The following is a 16454-nucleotide window of genomic DNA, read 5'->3' on the forward strand; positions in this document are numbered from 1 at the left end:
AAAATCTCAATGCAAACTTACCATGGTAAACATTTACATGGGTATCAGCAGCTAAACACCATGGCTGTATGTGTGAACCTTGTAAACAGAAAATGCATAATTCAAGCACAATTCCATTACACAAGTGCCTTTTACATTTTTTTTTATAGTCTATAGCCACTCTACCAAATTAAACAAAAAAAATAGATGTGCAGCTCTCCTACCTTCCAACCCCGACTCAGACATGATTCATTAAAGCCTCTAGCACAGCTTTCCAAAGGATTCTTCTTGCTCTAGGATATTCCACGAGAGGTCCCAGTCCACTCCCCTGCTCTGCATCCAGGGATCTGCTTGAGAACTGAGCAGCTGCTCTCCAGCCCACTGCCTCTTATAGCAGCCCAGCCAGTGAGTGACGGCAGGGTGGAGAGGAGGAGGAGAAGGCAGGCAAGCAGACAGGAGCCTGGGAGACACAGGGGGCAGATCTTTGAAACCACTTGATAAGACACGTTTCTCATGCAAACCATTCTGAACTGAAGTGTTTGTATTCACCTCTGGTGAGAGGAATGAGATTGCATGTCATACACAATTATATTGTACACTACTCTAGATTTAATATTTAAGATGTCCTGTCAAGCAGTTTATTCATGATAACAAAAAGCAAATGGTAATTATCAACTACTGTATTATACAACATTTAAATATCAGAAGCCTCTGGTTACATACAGGTTACAGCGGAATGGAATTCATATCGCCCAAAGCCAGGTGTTGTGCCAAATAGTGTCATTGACAAATAGTGTTGCACAATTGTAATAATAAAGTACTGTAATAATGTGCAATATATTGTATAACTGTATTGATTTGATAATTGTTTTACATTCTTCATTTCTGAAGATCAGAGATCAGCATTTTCTGCTGTAGAGGAGCACAATACTGTCTCCATTCACCCTTTAATGTGTGGAATCATGAGCTAAGGATGCAAACCTAGTCCTCACTGACACTTTTTTTAGCAACAGGTACTTATACAAGAATTAAAGATCTACTGAAGACTTTTGTAGCAAGACAAAATTTAAAAATGGTGGAAAAAATAAATTAGGCATGTGCAAATTAATTCACATGCTCTCTGACTACAAACGAGGCACTTTTCTTCCCATGACACTATATAGCATAAAACCAGGACGACGCGATTTGTCTAAGGGACAACAAGTTTTGTCGTAATACTCTGCCCGTTGGTTCTGTTGCTAGAAAAACACTCTGTGTAGATTTCTAGAGCCACGCAAGTTTCAGAAAACTGAATTGCGGAAGTCAAATTCACACAAATAATGATAAACCTCAAACCAAAATGATATACTCACATATACATATCCCTTTAATTCACATACCCTCAGTCTCACACACAGGAACAAATTCACATTGCTTTTGCCTACAACAGAAGCCCAGTAAAGTTTGACTGCCAGCTCTAGGAAGAATGTATAACTTAATAAGACCGGCAGAGAATATAGCGAAAAATAATCCATGTTTCAATGTTTTGCATTTTATGAATTAGACACTTTTTAAAAAAGGTTACTTCTTTACATATTGTTATTTTACTAACTTTTAAAAAACACCCCGTGTCTCAGTAATAAGAGTACATTTGTGCCATGTCTGCAAGATAATGCATTTACTGAAAATATTATGATAAACATTTAAATGCACTGAAATTATTCAAACAATGTACTTGTCAGTGCATTTTATCTCACATTCTTTAGGCAGAGGTGTGGAAAAAGCTAACCTAGGACTTAATCTGTTGTAGAAAGGTCCCATTTACTGACATCAATATACAGTAATACATGTGTCGTTTTAATTGAATCGCTCTTTCATTAAGAAAATGATTTTGTATTCCATTTTACAGTGAACAGTATTCTGGTCTTTTATCAGAAAATATATTTCTACTTCAAACTGGTGCTTCCATAGATATATAAATATAACTCGGAGGGGCTCTAATTCACACAGGATGTGTCCTTCAATCCAGCAAAGTATTGTATACCATGTCCTCTAAAAACTGCAGACTGCCAGTAATGCAAAATGGTTCCTATTCTCAGGAGTCTAAGGCTGTGTGATTAATTATTTAAGTAATACAGTACGTCATCATAACTTGACATTGTTCCTGAAACTAAGGTATCTGCATGATTTTTTTCTTCTGTGCCAAGTAAAAGTGTGCTGTAAAACAACAACTGATGTTTAAATCAATCATTAGGAAATTCCTGTAGTTTTAACCATGTCTCAGAGTCGTTTGAACTCTGGGTTCAGGAAGAAAAGCCAGGATAAAGAAAAGCACAATGAAAAAGAGCCTTGTAATCCTAGTGCCAGTGATAATGCTAACACTGCCACATTTTATCTTACATTTCATGAAGCAAAAATGGTTATAAGAACATAAGAACATAAGAACATAAGAAAGTTTACAAACGAGAGGAGGCCATTCGGCCCATCTTGCTCGTTTGGTTGTTAGTAGCTTATTGATCCCAAAATCTCATCAAGCAGCTTCTTGAAGGATCCCAGGGTGTCAGCTTCAACAACATTACTGGGGAGTTGATTCCAGACCCTCACAATTCTCTGTGTAAAAAAGTGTCTCCTATTTTCTGTTCTGAATGCCCCTTTTTCTAAACTCCATTTGTGACCCCTGGTCCTTGTTTCTTTTTTCAGGCTGAAAAAGTCCCTTGCGTCCACACTGTCAATACCTTTTAGAATTTTGAATGCTTGAATTAGGTCGCCACGTAGTCTTCTTTGTTCAAGACTGAACAGATTCAATTCTTTTAGCCTGTCTGCATATGACATGCCTTTTAAGCCCGGAATAATTCTGGTCGCTCTTCTTTGCACTCTTTCTAGAGCAGCAATATCTTTTTTATAGCGAGGTGACCAGAACTGCACACAATATTCAAGATGAGGTCTTACAAGTGCATTGTACAGTTTTAACATTACTTCCCTTGATTTAAATTCAACACAAATCAGTAATCAATTGATTGCGTTTGTCTTGCTGCATTCTCCACTGCATTTCTTTTTGAACTGTAAAGAAGCTTATCTCATTGCCAGATGGACATTAGTGTTACTGTATGCTATCAGTAAAACAAAGAACTTTATTTTGAGCAAAAAATGTGTAATCATTTCACATAGCTACCTTGTAATGTAATGAATAAAAAGCATGCAGAAGAGGTTTATTATCTGGGATTCTTGTGAAAGCTGCCGGCTATCGATTCAATATATATTTCTATGCACAAACACCCAGGGCCTAGTTTTGATGATGGGACAGACCTCTAGCGCTACAGAAAGACACGATAGGCACTGATTTTGCTGGAAAAATAGAAACAAGAGCAAAATGCCTTTGCCCTGTAATGCAATTTTGGTGACATGTTTTGCCCCGTTCTTTACCGTCTGCATTAGCGCCAGTGGTCAATATAACTTTCGGGGTTGGACGTCATTTGCATGTTAGCTTTGAGTGCGTTCAATGATGGTACAGATGGGGGTGACTGTGTTTCAGACTAACCAGGTGAGGGGAGGTTTATTTGAAATACAGGTTCTGTCAACCCGTCTGATTTGCTGGCAGCTTGTGACTCCCACGCTTTCTTTATTGGTCAGCGCTAACAGAATTCCCCCAATGCCAGCCTAGCTCAAACTCCATTCAAAATCACATCTTGAAAGGGAAGTGCAATCCAGCGCAAATGTAAAGCACTTTGCCCCTATGTTTGCCTTATAGCGGGTTTCCTCAAAAATGGATCCTCAATCATAAACTGTAATATTGAATTATAAAACTTTGATCCACTACACACAGTGGTAAGCCACTCTGATTTTATTAAAGCAATGTGCAGCACTGGGGATCCCCCTGGATTGAATCATTGATTTTTTAGAGCATGGTACAGCACTGGGGATCCCCCTAGATTGCATCATTGATTTTTTAGAGCATGGTACAGCACTGGGGATCCTCCTAGATTGCATCATTGATTTTATTAGGGCATGGTACAGCACTGGGGATCCCCCTGGATTGCATCATTGATTTTATTAGAGCATGGTACAGCACTGGGGATCTCCCCTGGATTGCATCATTGATTTTATTAGAGCATGGTGCAGCACTGGGGATTCCCTGAATCTCAAGGACTACACCTTTCCTTCCCCTACTTTTTGCACAATACAACCCTAACCCTAAAGTGTTACCCTTTCGATTTTGTTGTTCCTTTCTAGGTTTTTTTTTCCTTTCTAAGTTTGTTAGCAAATCAGAATACTGCAGAACACTGCCCAAGTATTTTTGTTTACAATCACTTGACACAAAACAGTATCAATCTGTTTCAGAAGCCAGTGTTTGAAATGAAAATCCCATAACAGCAACATGAACAAAACAAAAGAAATAAACACCTACAGCAAATTTCAATATAGTCAAATATAACACTTCAAAGGAATAGGGACAACAAGTGCTGTTGACTTTATTACTTCACTAGTAAGCAATATTGCAATTATGCTGTGTAACTGAAATATATTACTATTCAATACTGTTCATTATTAAAGTGTCTTCTCAACCCCTAGCCTGTTACACAGTACATGTGCAACATATTGTACTAATTAAAAACAAAAGAAAGCTTGTGCACTGCAGTGCTCTGTTTGCTATACTGTGCTTCTGTACATTTCAATCAGAGCATTGCAATACTTACTGCAACATGTAAATAAAATCAACTGCCCCCAGCCCCCCATAATAATCAATTGAAACATGGTGCTAAAGGCATTAAGGTGAGACAGCTCAGCTATTGCCCCCCAATGAAGTCAAATGTTTTTCCTGTGCACCTCCACCCTGCATGTTGATTGATGGATCCTGTCCAGGCTACTAAATGGCGCAACAAAGCACTATAACAAGCTTGGCTGCTGGTAAATTAGCAAGTCAAAATCCATCTGTACAATTACGTAATCATATTACCCTTTAAAACCATTTGACCAGCAGAGAGTAGGATAGCAGAGTGAAAGCAAAGGTAAGAATGTTAATGTACAAAAGTGTGACAGAAAATGGCGTTGCAGTGACGTCAGGCCATAAGGAGGAACTGAAAACACAGACAGGCAGGTAATGCAGTTAAAAAATACGTGGCGTGTACCGTTTTATTTTTACACAAAAATAAATAAAATATTTTAACAAGCAAAACACTGCTCACAGAGCAAAACAAATAATTAAACAACACATCTAAAACACAGAACAAAAGAATAAACTCCAGGTCAGGCTGGGCAAATCATCTCCACTGTTGCTGTACTTTTTTTAAAATTTCTTTTCTCTCTCCTTTCGCTCTCCCGTTCGCCACTTCTTGAACATCCACCCCGAACATGGAGAGCTGCAGGCTTTTTATACAGGTGACCATCTCCCGATTAGCAACAAATTAATCACTTATTTCGGGAGATGGCCACCTTCTAGAGGGGGTTTTAAATTAACAACTGGCAGAGGACGGGCTGCCAATTGCGCCTCTGCAAAATAAAAACAAAACAATAACAAAACAAATGCATGGCTATGCCGTCAAAATAATAACCAAACATTTGGTGCTCCACCGTCATATATATATATATATATATATATATATATATATATATATATATATATATATATTATATATATATATATATATATATAAACACAATACAATAAACAAATACAAAATAATACAGGCGGAGGGGGAGACCCCATTTTAACAATAAATACTGTACAGGGCTGCTCACCCTGTTACATATCCCCCTCCTTGTGCAACAGCCACCTCACCCCTCAGTCTCAAAGTCCCGGAAGAGGGGTCTGGAATAATCCATGGGGGAGGTCCTTCTCCCTCCATGTCTTCCTGGCTGGTAGCTCATCTTCAGGGGCTCCATCCAAACTTAGCAGGGGGAACAGGTCTCCTGACCTCCCTCCCCTTCTTCATGTGGAGCAGGTCCCCTTTGTGGGGCAAAGCAGAGCCCTCAGTGACCCCATGAGAAGCAGAGCCAGCAGCGACCCCAAGCGAAGCAGAGCCTGCAGCGTCCCCAGGCGAAGCAGAGCCCGCAATGACCCCAGGCGAAGCAGAGCCCGCAACGACCCCAGGCGAAGCAGAGCCCGCAATGACCCCAGGCGAAGCAGAGCCCGCAACGACCCCAGGCGAAGCAGAGCCCGCAACGACCCCAGGCGAAGCAGAGCCCACAGTGACCCCAAGCGAAGCAGACCCCGCAGTGACCCTGGGCGAAGCAGAGCCCTAAGCTACCCCAGGCAAAGCAGAGCCAGCAGCGACCCCAGGTGAAGCAGAGCAGGCAGCGACCCCAGGCTAAGCGGGACCCTCGGCAACCCTAGGGGATATAAGAGAGAAACAGGAAGCCCCAGGCAATGCGGAGCACAAGGCAGGCCCAGGCGATGCAGCGCACCAGGCAACCCCAGGCGATGTAGAACACCAGGCAGCCCCAGGCGATGCAGACGTGGCATTCTTGGGCGGTGCGAGGCAGGCATCCTTGGGCGGTGAGAGGCAGGTATCTTTGGGCGGTGCGAGAAAAGTATCCTTGGGAGGTGACGGCAAGAGGGGAGCCAGGACTAGCTGTGGTGCTGGGGTTGGTCCTCTTCGTAGCCACTGCAGCCAGCTCAACAACTTATGCAGGCGCTGCTGAGGCCCGGCAGCCTATTGTCCTGGACCATCCTGTCGTGAAGGGAGAGGTAGCTCCCTAGTTGGTAAGTACCTAGAGATTGCATTTTCTATTGTAGATTCTTACCAGTTAACTCTGCATTGTGCACATGGCAGTGTTTGTAACTTACACAGAATATTTTTGCAGACAAGCACCCTCCTCTGTATGTACTTCCTTACCTCTCTGTGCACCCACTCTAGTTTCTCTGAGGCAAGTCACTATTGCATTGCAGCGCCCTGCAATTAAGAGGTGAGGGTTATCCAGCTTGTTGGAGTATTTTTTAACACAATGGGGCTGGTACAATCTGTTTGCAGAGTGAGAAAGCAGATGACGCAGACTTGATAAAGTTCAGCTGAAGTTGTAATAATGTAGAGAGGGCAATGTACAAGTAAGAGCAACCAAATCCTAAATGATCATATGAATTGACTTTTCACAGATGGGGAATTTTTACGTGAATCACGAGCATTAAATGAATAAACATAAAAAAATAGTGATAGTAGCTGAAAAAATAATCGCATACATTTCCCACACCATGTACACCCATTTACAAATAGATCTCATATGTTTTAGCAAACACATCTTTTCATTGTAAATATCAGGCACTACACTAGGTTACAGAAATCTGTTTGCAGCAGTGGTGTAGTTGAGGGTATACACAGGTAAATGGTGCTTACCCACTTCTCATATAAGGGATACAGACTTTAATCACTTCTACTCTTCTGTGATGTGCAAATCCTGCGCGCAAGACTGACAGCTGAGAGCACTCTAGGAACAATTCAATAATTGATCATTTAATTTTTATCTGGGTTGAGCAGTTCTCAATATTTACTAACTAATATACTAATAATACTAACCAATAATAAGAATTGCATTCATGCTTGATTAGCAGGCAATTGAACTCCTCATACACAAGCAACAGCTTCAACAGCAAACAAACAAGCAGGTTGACATAGTAGCTTGCTCACACTCACACTCCCACATCCAAGCACACAGCCTCAACTGAAATGATGTAGACACTGTTAGAATATATCACATTAAGCTTATTAATGGGATATAGATTAAGTACATGGCAAGTTTACTTTTAAAGAAATTCTTCATACAACAATATGAGGTAGATTACTTATAGTTACTTCATCAAGTTTCACTAAAACTTATTTCACACGCAAAATGTGCAAACTAAATAATTAACAGTTCAATTCTATGTGAATGTGTTACAATTAATACATTTAGTTCCATGAAAGAAAAATGCAACTGGAATTATACTCAGCAGTTTCTTGAAGCTTAGACTTTTGGTCTGCTGGCTTAGAAACTCAATCTGTTGAAGTGTCCAGTACAAAAAACTCTCGTCTCAGCAACAAAGTCTTCAATCCCACGTTGGATCAAACTCGGCAACAAAGCTTTCAATTCTCGATAGAATCAACAAACAGCTCCAACAGAGTCTCCAGTCCTCGGTTTAGAATCCACAACAGCGCCCGTCCGCTCTGTCCTCTTTGCTGAATCTTTAGCTACACCGGTAGCAGGGCACAATTTCTTTTGGATATTGTGGTTTTAGGTGTACAGCAGACCCAGAATGGTTTTTCTAATAACAGTCGCTGCACGTTTTACAGCAGTCTTCTAGTTGAGCCTCAGTCTCATTGCTTGTGGTCATTGACTTGCTTGCAGCTTGCTTCTCGTCTTGGGTCTTGGAGTTTCAGCTTTGCTTAGCAAAGTGACAGCACCTTATTTAGCATTCGATGTGGAGCGCAAAATGTTAAATTTTGCTTTGATTTTTATAGTCTTTTTCCTCTGCTGAGTTGCCACTTTCATGAGATAATTTGTATATCTTGCCTTTTTATCTCACAAATCTTTGAGATTTGTCCTTTGTCTGCTTCCTTTCGTCCAGCAACTTGTTGTTGCAGTTGGGACTTGTTGACATCTTTACTTTATGTCTTCCTTGCACTACACCCCTTGAGTTTGCAGTTTTGCAATCTCTTCACTGTCCTTTCAGCCTCACCCAGTCCAGATACCCCACTCCTGCCCTGGTCATCTTCAGTTCAATATTCCTACAAGGAACAAAGAGGCCCTTTTCCTTAAGACACAGCAGTTTGCTCTTTTTCCTAAGACACAGCAGTTTGCTTTTTTCCTAAGACACAGCAGTTTCATTAATTAGTGCAGTTATATCATTAATACACATTCATGTATTATCATATTCAGGGAATATGTCCTACAGCACTCAGTCAGAACTGTGGTGCGAGCAGGGAGGCGTGGCCACTGGACTGCATGTTCTGTTTGTGTATGTGTGTGTGGGTGTGTGTTTGTTCTGTCATTGGTTGTTTATGTTCTGTTAATGTTCTTGGGCACACTGGACCTGCAGGACGGTGTTAGTAGCCTTCATCCTGGCCCATGAAAGGAAGCTCACAGAACTGTTCGCGTGAAACGCATCATCAGGTGTGACTGTTCACACATGAACAACAACTGAGAGGGGAAATAACTGTGTGGGGGGCTCTGGTTGGCTGACAGTCAATAACAATGTACAGTAGACCCCCGTTTCGATAATCCATGTGGTGTAATACAGTACATTATCAAGACGTATTAGTGCAGAAATTCCCTATGTGGAAGCGGATACTGCGGAAATCAATGTATGTGTGGAAGCGAGTGGACATCATTAAATTTAATTCAATTCAACTGAGTACAGTACAGTGCAAGCCAACGGACAGTATTGTATTATAGTCACTGAAACCAGTGACAAGCAAGCAGAAAGCAGACTTCAGCCTGTCTTAGAGCAGTTATAATAATAATAATTATCTTTATATATTGCCTTTCATAAAGGACCACCATCACAAAGTGCTTTAAAAGATACAAGACTAGGGTGTGTGAACTATCCATTTGTTGCAGTCACTTGCAACAACATCTCACCAAAAGACAGAGCACAAGGAGGTTAAGTGACTTACATAGTGTCACACAATGAATCAATGGTTGAGCTAGGATTTGAACAAGGGACCTCCAGGTTAAAAACCTGTTTCTTTAACCACTGGACCACATAGCCTCCTTATGATGAGTAAAGATTCAGAGCAAAATCAGTGACTTTTTTAAACCAGCCTCTGCCTGAGTGCTAATTACGTACTGTAGCAATCCATGCATTTGTATTTTAGTGCAGTATTTCCACTGTGTTTTTGAACTGTAATTTCTGCTCTGTATTTCCCACCACTTGTTTTGTTACCTCTGTCTGTGTCTGTGTGATCCAGGGACGTCGCTAGGCCTATTTTAGGGGTGGCTTTAGCCCGCCTAAAATATTCATTAGCCCCCCCTAAATAAATCAATATATCAGTCAATATATTTTCTCCATCGCATCTTAATCTTATTACCGGGCGGGCACTATAACCTGGGGGAGGCTGCTACTGCAGAGGCTGCCTCACGTGCTAGTGACTGCCTACTTGTAGCTAACATTTTGGTTAACGTTAGCTACTTCTGTGGCTTGAGACTGCTAGCTAACAGGAAAAGGCTCTGACAGGACGGATTCATGCAGATAGGCTACGATGTGAATTTGTGGTAAGTTAGAACAGAGAGAGAGAGTATTCGCTACTATAGACCTTGGTCATAATCAAAGCTTTGTTAACCAGTACGTTTTTATGTGAGGCTGCCTGTAAGTTACAGTGTAATAGACATTTCGAGCTAGCTAACGGTAATGTTAACGGTGTCTTTTAAATTCAACATAAGTTATGTGGCGATGATGTTGTATTTAATGTAGTTTTACTATCTGTGCCAGGCTATAAATGAGACAGATGACGTAACATAATGCACATATCTTTTCATACTCAACTGCTTTCATTCAGTAGGCCATTGCAAAACAATTATCAGTAGGTCATGTGTAGAAAAGGTGACATAGTGTTAATCACAATGTCATTGTATTATCCTCAATTTCTCAACTGTAGGCTAGCTAACGACTAACGTTAGATGGATATACAGAAATTCTTCAAGAGAGGCAGTGCCAGCAGCTCTGCCAAAGGCTAATCCGGTGAGAAATGAAGATTTTACCAGTTCAAACAAACAAATTAAAACTTAAACTGATTAATCACCTATTAAGCCTTGAGTTATTGTAAATATGAGTTTAATAACAATACATGTCAAAACACAGCAGACAAGAATGAGGGAAAGAAGCTGGAGGCTGACAGGGCTGAGGGAGCATGGCTGATGAAGATTAGTGATAAAAAAGCGAGTAGATGTTTAAGCTTTCAGTTAAATTTGTACAGCATATGACAGCATATGTCTTACTTTTGTTAGGCATAAATAAATGATGTTCATGATATCTTAAAGGGTCATGCAGAAAGAGAGGCTTCTGTGCAAGGCAGAGATCAGCATGCAAGCTGTATAAGTGAGAGAGAGCAAGCACGCCCAGAGAAAGAGGGACAAGAAACAAATCCAGAGAGGGAGGAACAGCGAACAGATCCAGAGAGGGAGGGACAACAAACAGATCCAGAGAAAGAAAGTAATCAAGCCGCTGCAGCAACTCCTTCCAGAAATGACAGCGATTTAGGTGACAAAGACACAGGGCCCAGACAAGTGAAGCTGAAAAGCTACCCACACGAAAGTTTTGGTACACAGAAAAGGGCATTTCAGCACTGCTGGTTTGAGAAATACAATTGGGTAGAGTACTCTGTCCACAAAAACGCAGCTTTCTGCTTTCCATGTAGAGTTTTTGGCAAAAACATTAAATTTGATTCTTTTGTCAATAATGGCTGCAAAAATTGGAAAAAAAGCTTTGTTTATCTTCGGTAAACATGAGATGGCACAAACACACAGAGACAGTGTTGTGGCATGGCAGAGCTACCAGGCAACTAGCAATCATGGGAACGTTGCTCAGATTTTAACATCTGCGCATGCTAGTGATATTGCAGAGAGAAGGGAGTATCTGAGGAGAATTGTTGCGGTCACCTCAATGTTAGGAAGACAGGGACTCTCTTTCCGTGCCAATGATGAATCTAGTGAAAGCACAAATAGAGGGAACTTTCTTGAATGTATGGAGCTTTTGAAGGAGTTTGACCCTTTTCTGCAAAGGTACAATACTCCATCAAATGCAACGTATCTCTCTCCAGAATCTCAGAATGACATGATCGAAAGCTGTGCGCAAGAGATTACGGACACCATAGTCTCTGAGATGTCAAAGTCTGGAATGTATGCCATTATGGCAGATGAGGCCAAGGATGGGCAGTCTGAACAGCTGGCTCTGTGTGTTAGATATGTGACAGAGGGGACAGATAAGGAGCGTTTACTAGCACTAGCAGAAATCAAGTCATTTGATGCCCAATCGATAGCAAATGAGTTGCAACAGCAGTTCCGTATGAGAGGAGTAGCAGGCCTAAAGTGCATTGCACAGACCTATGATGGTGCAGCTGTCATGAGTGGGTCCAAAGGAGGTGTGCAAGCACATTTCAGAGTGCTGCATCTGGAGGCAATTTATGTACATTGCTATGCTCATGAGCTTAATTTGGTGTTGTGTCATACTTGCAGGGCTATTCCAGAGGCTGCTGAGTTTTCAGTTTCTTGGAGAATGTGCATTCGTTTTTCAGTACATCCCTAGTTAACCACCACAAGTTCAAAGAAGCTCAGTCCAAACTTGGAATAGCATCAGCTGAACTTGTGCAGCTCTCAAACACTCACTGGGCCTGCCAGCTGCGGTCCATAAATGCAGTCCTGGACACTTTAACTGCTATTTTTGATTGTCTATCTGCCATTGGATCCCTCATGGCTGTTGGTGTGAGAACAAAGCTTCATAAGTTCTCCACCGTTTATTTGCTACTGATGTTTCAGTCCCTTCTTTCTATAACTGAGGGACTACACAAGTTCCTCCAGAAAGAGACTGTAGACCTGGCAGATGCTTGTATTGGCAAACAAGCTGTATGTGACACACTGATAGGCAAACACACAGATGCATTTGCCACAGAACTTTATGACAGAACCAAAGCACTCTGTGAAATTCACAATATTCCAGAGACAGATGCAGCAAGAAAGTGCAAACAAAGGAAAATGAGAGATTTTGTGGTGGAGACCTCCTTGGGTTTAGGCACAGAATTGTCATGTTCCCAAACAATGAAAACAGTGTTGCTCCCCTGCTTGGACAAGATGGTTTGCAAGCTTGACCAGCGATTCTCGACTGTAGATGCAGGTCTGCTCAAACACATACAGGCATGCAGCCCCAACTCAAAAAACTTCCTAGATACATCATGCTTAACTGAGTTTGCTAAGCACTACAGTATTGATGTTAAAACAGAAGAGATGTTGGTGGCCAGAAACTTTCTTGCCTCAGAAAAGAGAGGCTGGATGTCCTCACAAAGATATGCTTGCTGTGCATAACCTCCTGGATGATGATATGTTTCCTTCTCTGAAGGAAATCATTCAGGTTGCCCTCACATTTCCTGTGAGCAGCTGCTCCTGTGAAAGGTCCTTTAGTGCACTGCGCCGGCTGCACTCCTGGTTGCGTAAGACAATGGGTCAGACAAGGCTTGCAAGTCTTGCAGCCATGTCCATTGAGGGTGAAGTGCTTGGGCTTCTAAGCCACAATAGTGTCATTGACCACTTTGCCACCTTTAAAAATAGGAGGTACGCTTTGATGCGTCCACCCACAAAATAAGCATCAAAAGAGAGAAGCAGGATGAGCAGTTCTGTAATATAGGTTGTAATATTTGTTTGGGATCTTACTTTATCAGATTTTATTCCTAATTATTTTTCAGTTTTTTTATTTTATTTAGTTCATTATTTGAATTTAGTTTTGCCCCATTGCGGATGATACTGTTTAAAATGTTCCATGTGTCTGAATTAATGGGTTAGTTTTGAGCAACAATTAACAAAAGGGTGAAACTTAAATAAATATTTTTTCTAATGGTATAATATGACTGCATGTCTTCTCATTTCTCTCTCAAAATAAAATCCAAAAAGTATTTTGGCTACATAGTACAGCCATTTTTGTGCCTTTTGTTGGTGTTGGATGGATGGGGACAGAGTGGACTTTAATTTCTTTATTTGGATAGAATTTAACTAAGTCATATTAGATCAGTGTCTAACACAAACTATGAGACAGGTATACCTTGACCAAAAATAACCTTATTTTGATTTTACACCCATTGTTACTCTAAAAATACATGATGAAAAGACGTTTTGGGGGCTTTGAAAAAAATCCTGGGGGAGTGTGACAGGCTGGCGAGTGGATAGAGGCCCAGAGACAGACTGCAGTTCAAAATAATACTTTTATTATAAATAAACACAAAAATAAGTGCACAAGGGCAAAAATAACAGTATTTAAACACAAATAACAAAAGGCCAAGCAACAATTACAAAATAAAAATTTCTAGGCTGGGCAATGCCTTCCCTGGATTTAGAAAATTGAAAAATCTCAACCAACAAAACACCAACCTGCTTCCTCAGCTCCCTCCTCCTAATGAGAAGCAGAGGCCTCCTTTTATGTCAGGTGGCTGGGCGCTGATTGATCATTAATTAAGTTAATCAGTTAATCAATCACCCCAGCCACCTGAACATAATAAACCCAGGCAGGTAGGGAAATTTAACCCCATCCCTGCCAATTTCTAAAGGGCAGAGCTCTGCTCTGCCACACACCTCCCCCCATGTACAACATACACCGGCCGCAATTAGCCAACTCCCCCCTCCCCCCAAGAGTCCTATTATGTTCCTTGGTTGGGCCGTTTTGGTGGGCGGGGTTGATGTCTGAGCCCCCAAGCCTTCTTTGGTTGAGGGGGCCCCGGATCTCCAAGGTAATACGTCGGCGGCGGCCCGGCTCCCTCTGGTGTCGGCGGCGGCGACCCGGCTCCCTCTGGTGGCGGAGGCAGTGGCGGCAGCGGACCCTCGGCAACCCTAAAAAACAAAAAGGAGACACCAGCAGCCCTAGGCGATGCGGAGCAGCAGGCAACCCCAGGCGATCCAAATGTGTCATCCCTGAGCAGAGCGGGCGTGGCATCCCTGAACGGTACAAGGCAGGCATCCTTGGGCCATAGCTCCTCCCTCTCTGGCTCCCGGGAGCGGCGGCTCCTCCCTCTCTGGCTCCCGGGAGCGGCAGCTCACCCATCTCTGGCTCCCGGGAGCGGCGGCTCACCCCTCTCTGGCTCCCGGGAGAGGCGGCTCACCCCTCTCTGTTGGAGTGATTTGAGCTCCCATTCTAATTGGGTGGTACCCTCCCAGGTAATTACCACCATGATGGCCAACCCTGGGAAGGACGTCGGGTGGTGTATATATTACATAATGTTTGAAATAATAATATATTGAAATATATATTTTAAATATATGTATATTTATACTGTAAATATAATAAACTTATGTATACTTAAAATGTAAATATAATTGAAATATACTGATACATTGTTACATATTTATAAATGTATATTTATACTTCAAATATATTTCACATATACTGATGAATACATATTAAAAACATTTTATTTTGTGAAATACAATTATGTATAGCTAACTAACTAGAGTGGCAATGGAAATTATAGGTGCAACACATGACTTACAGAATGACTGGGGTGTCAAATTTACTGCCCATGTTTCCTCACTTGGACCCTTAATAAATGTAATGGGAAATGAGGAGTTCATCATTTATTTCTTTATTTTTTGTAAATAAAAATCAATAATGTATTAGTGAGCTGGTTATACTGATTTTCAAAATAAGAGAATATTTCCGGTTACTATTATATTTTGTATGTGGAGGGTCAGAGGAAAAATGGACAATAGAAACCCCAGTCCTTCTGTACATTTGTACCCATCATTTCTACCAGTAGTGTATATTCATTTACAGATAATTGTAGCAATATAATATATGTATGAAGAACAATATTTAACATATTCTGTAATATATTAAATGCTCTTTCTGTAACAATCAGTTTTTGTAGAAAAGTGAAATCCAAATTCATGGTGCACCCTGGTTAAGGAACTGCTTTGAAAACAATCTGAAGCTTAAAGTTGTTCATAGGTGATTTACCTCACCAATACATTTTACCAATACAATTACCAATACATTTTACCAATACAATTACCAGTACATTTTAACAATACAATTACCAATACATTTTACCAATACAATTACCAATACATTTTACCAATACAATTACCAATACATTTTACCAATACAATTACCAGTACATTTTAACAATACAATTACCAATATATTTTACCAATACAATTACCAGTACATTTTAACAATACAATTACCAATACATTTTACCAATACAATTACCAATACATTTTTTTATGTAACTAGTTAACAGAAAACTGATTAAAAAACATGTACAAAAGCATATTACTTTTATTATTTTAAAGTTCAGTTATCAAAAATGAACACCAGTTTCTAAAACAATAAACTGCCTCCTAAGAAGGTTACATTTGAGGGGTTTAGTTTTCAAGTATGAGTGCCAAACATGTAGAATGGTATTTACTAAGAAAACCAGAATCATCCAAAAGGAAGAAGGGAAAAAAAAGGTGCTATCTGCTGGTTATGGTTGGGTTACTTGGCGAGACTTGTATCGCAGTTCATTTATTATTCCATTCATTGCTCTTCCAATATCAGACCTTTTCGCTCCAGGGAACATTGTCTGAGTTGCACCTACAGAATAAAAAATCTAATAAATTTAACTCATTAGACAGATGCCTTAGTCCAGGGTGATTGGCTTGCTATAATTCCCACGTCAGTTTTCTGGCTAGAGCTGGTTTTGACCCCTCTTCATTGATTAAGGAGAGACCATTACTCTCTCACTACACGAGGCTTTGTGTAGTTGATACATCGTGTGAGAGCTGTTGTGGTGCTGTAAGGAGACCCCGCGGGCTCGCGGCGTCGTCCTCTACACCGATTTAATTGCTCA

General features: G+C 40.9%; 1 protein-coding gene across 1 annotated transcript in view; it reads right to left on the reverse strand.

The window, feature by feature from the left end:
- Positions 1-327, reverse strand: part of LOC121294292 (synaptotagmin-9-like) — a 102984-nt gene extending 102657 nt beyond the window's left edge. Inside the window, exon 1 of the mRNA XM_041217866.1 lies at positions 204-327. Coding sequence (XP_041073800.1) covers positions 204-225 — 22 coding nt within the window. The 5' untranslated portion in view covers positions 226-327. The remainder of the gene's footprint in view (positions 1-203) is intronic.
- Between the last annotated feature and the right edge of the window lie 16127 nt (positions 328-16454).

Source organism: Polyodon spathula, chromosome 19 (genome assembly GCF_017654505.1).
Source record: "Polyodon spathula isolate WHYD16114869_AA chromosome 19, ASM1765450v1, whole genome shotgun sequence".
Classification (NCBI taxonomy): domain Eukaryota; kingdom Metazoa; phylum Chordata; class Actinopteri; order Acipenseriformes; family Polyodontidae; genus Polyodon; species Polyodon spathula.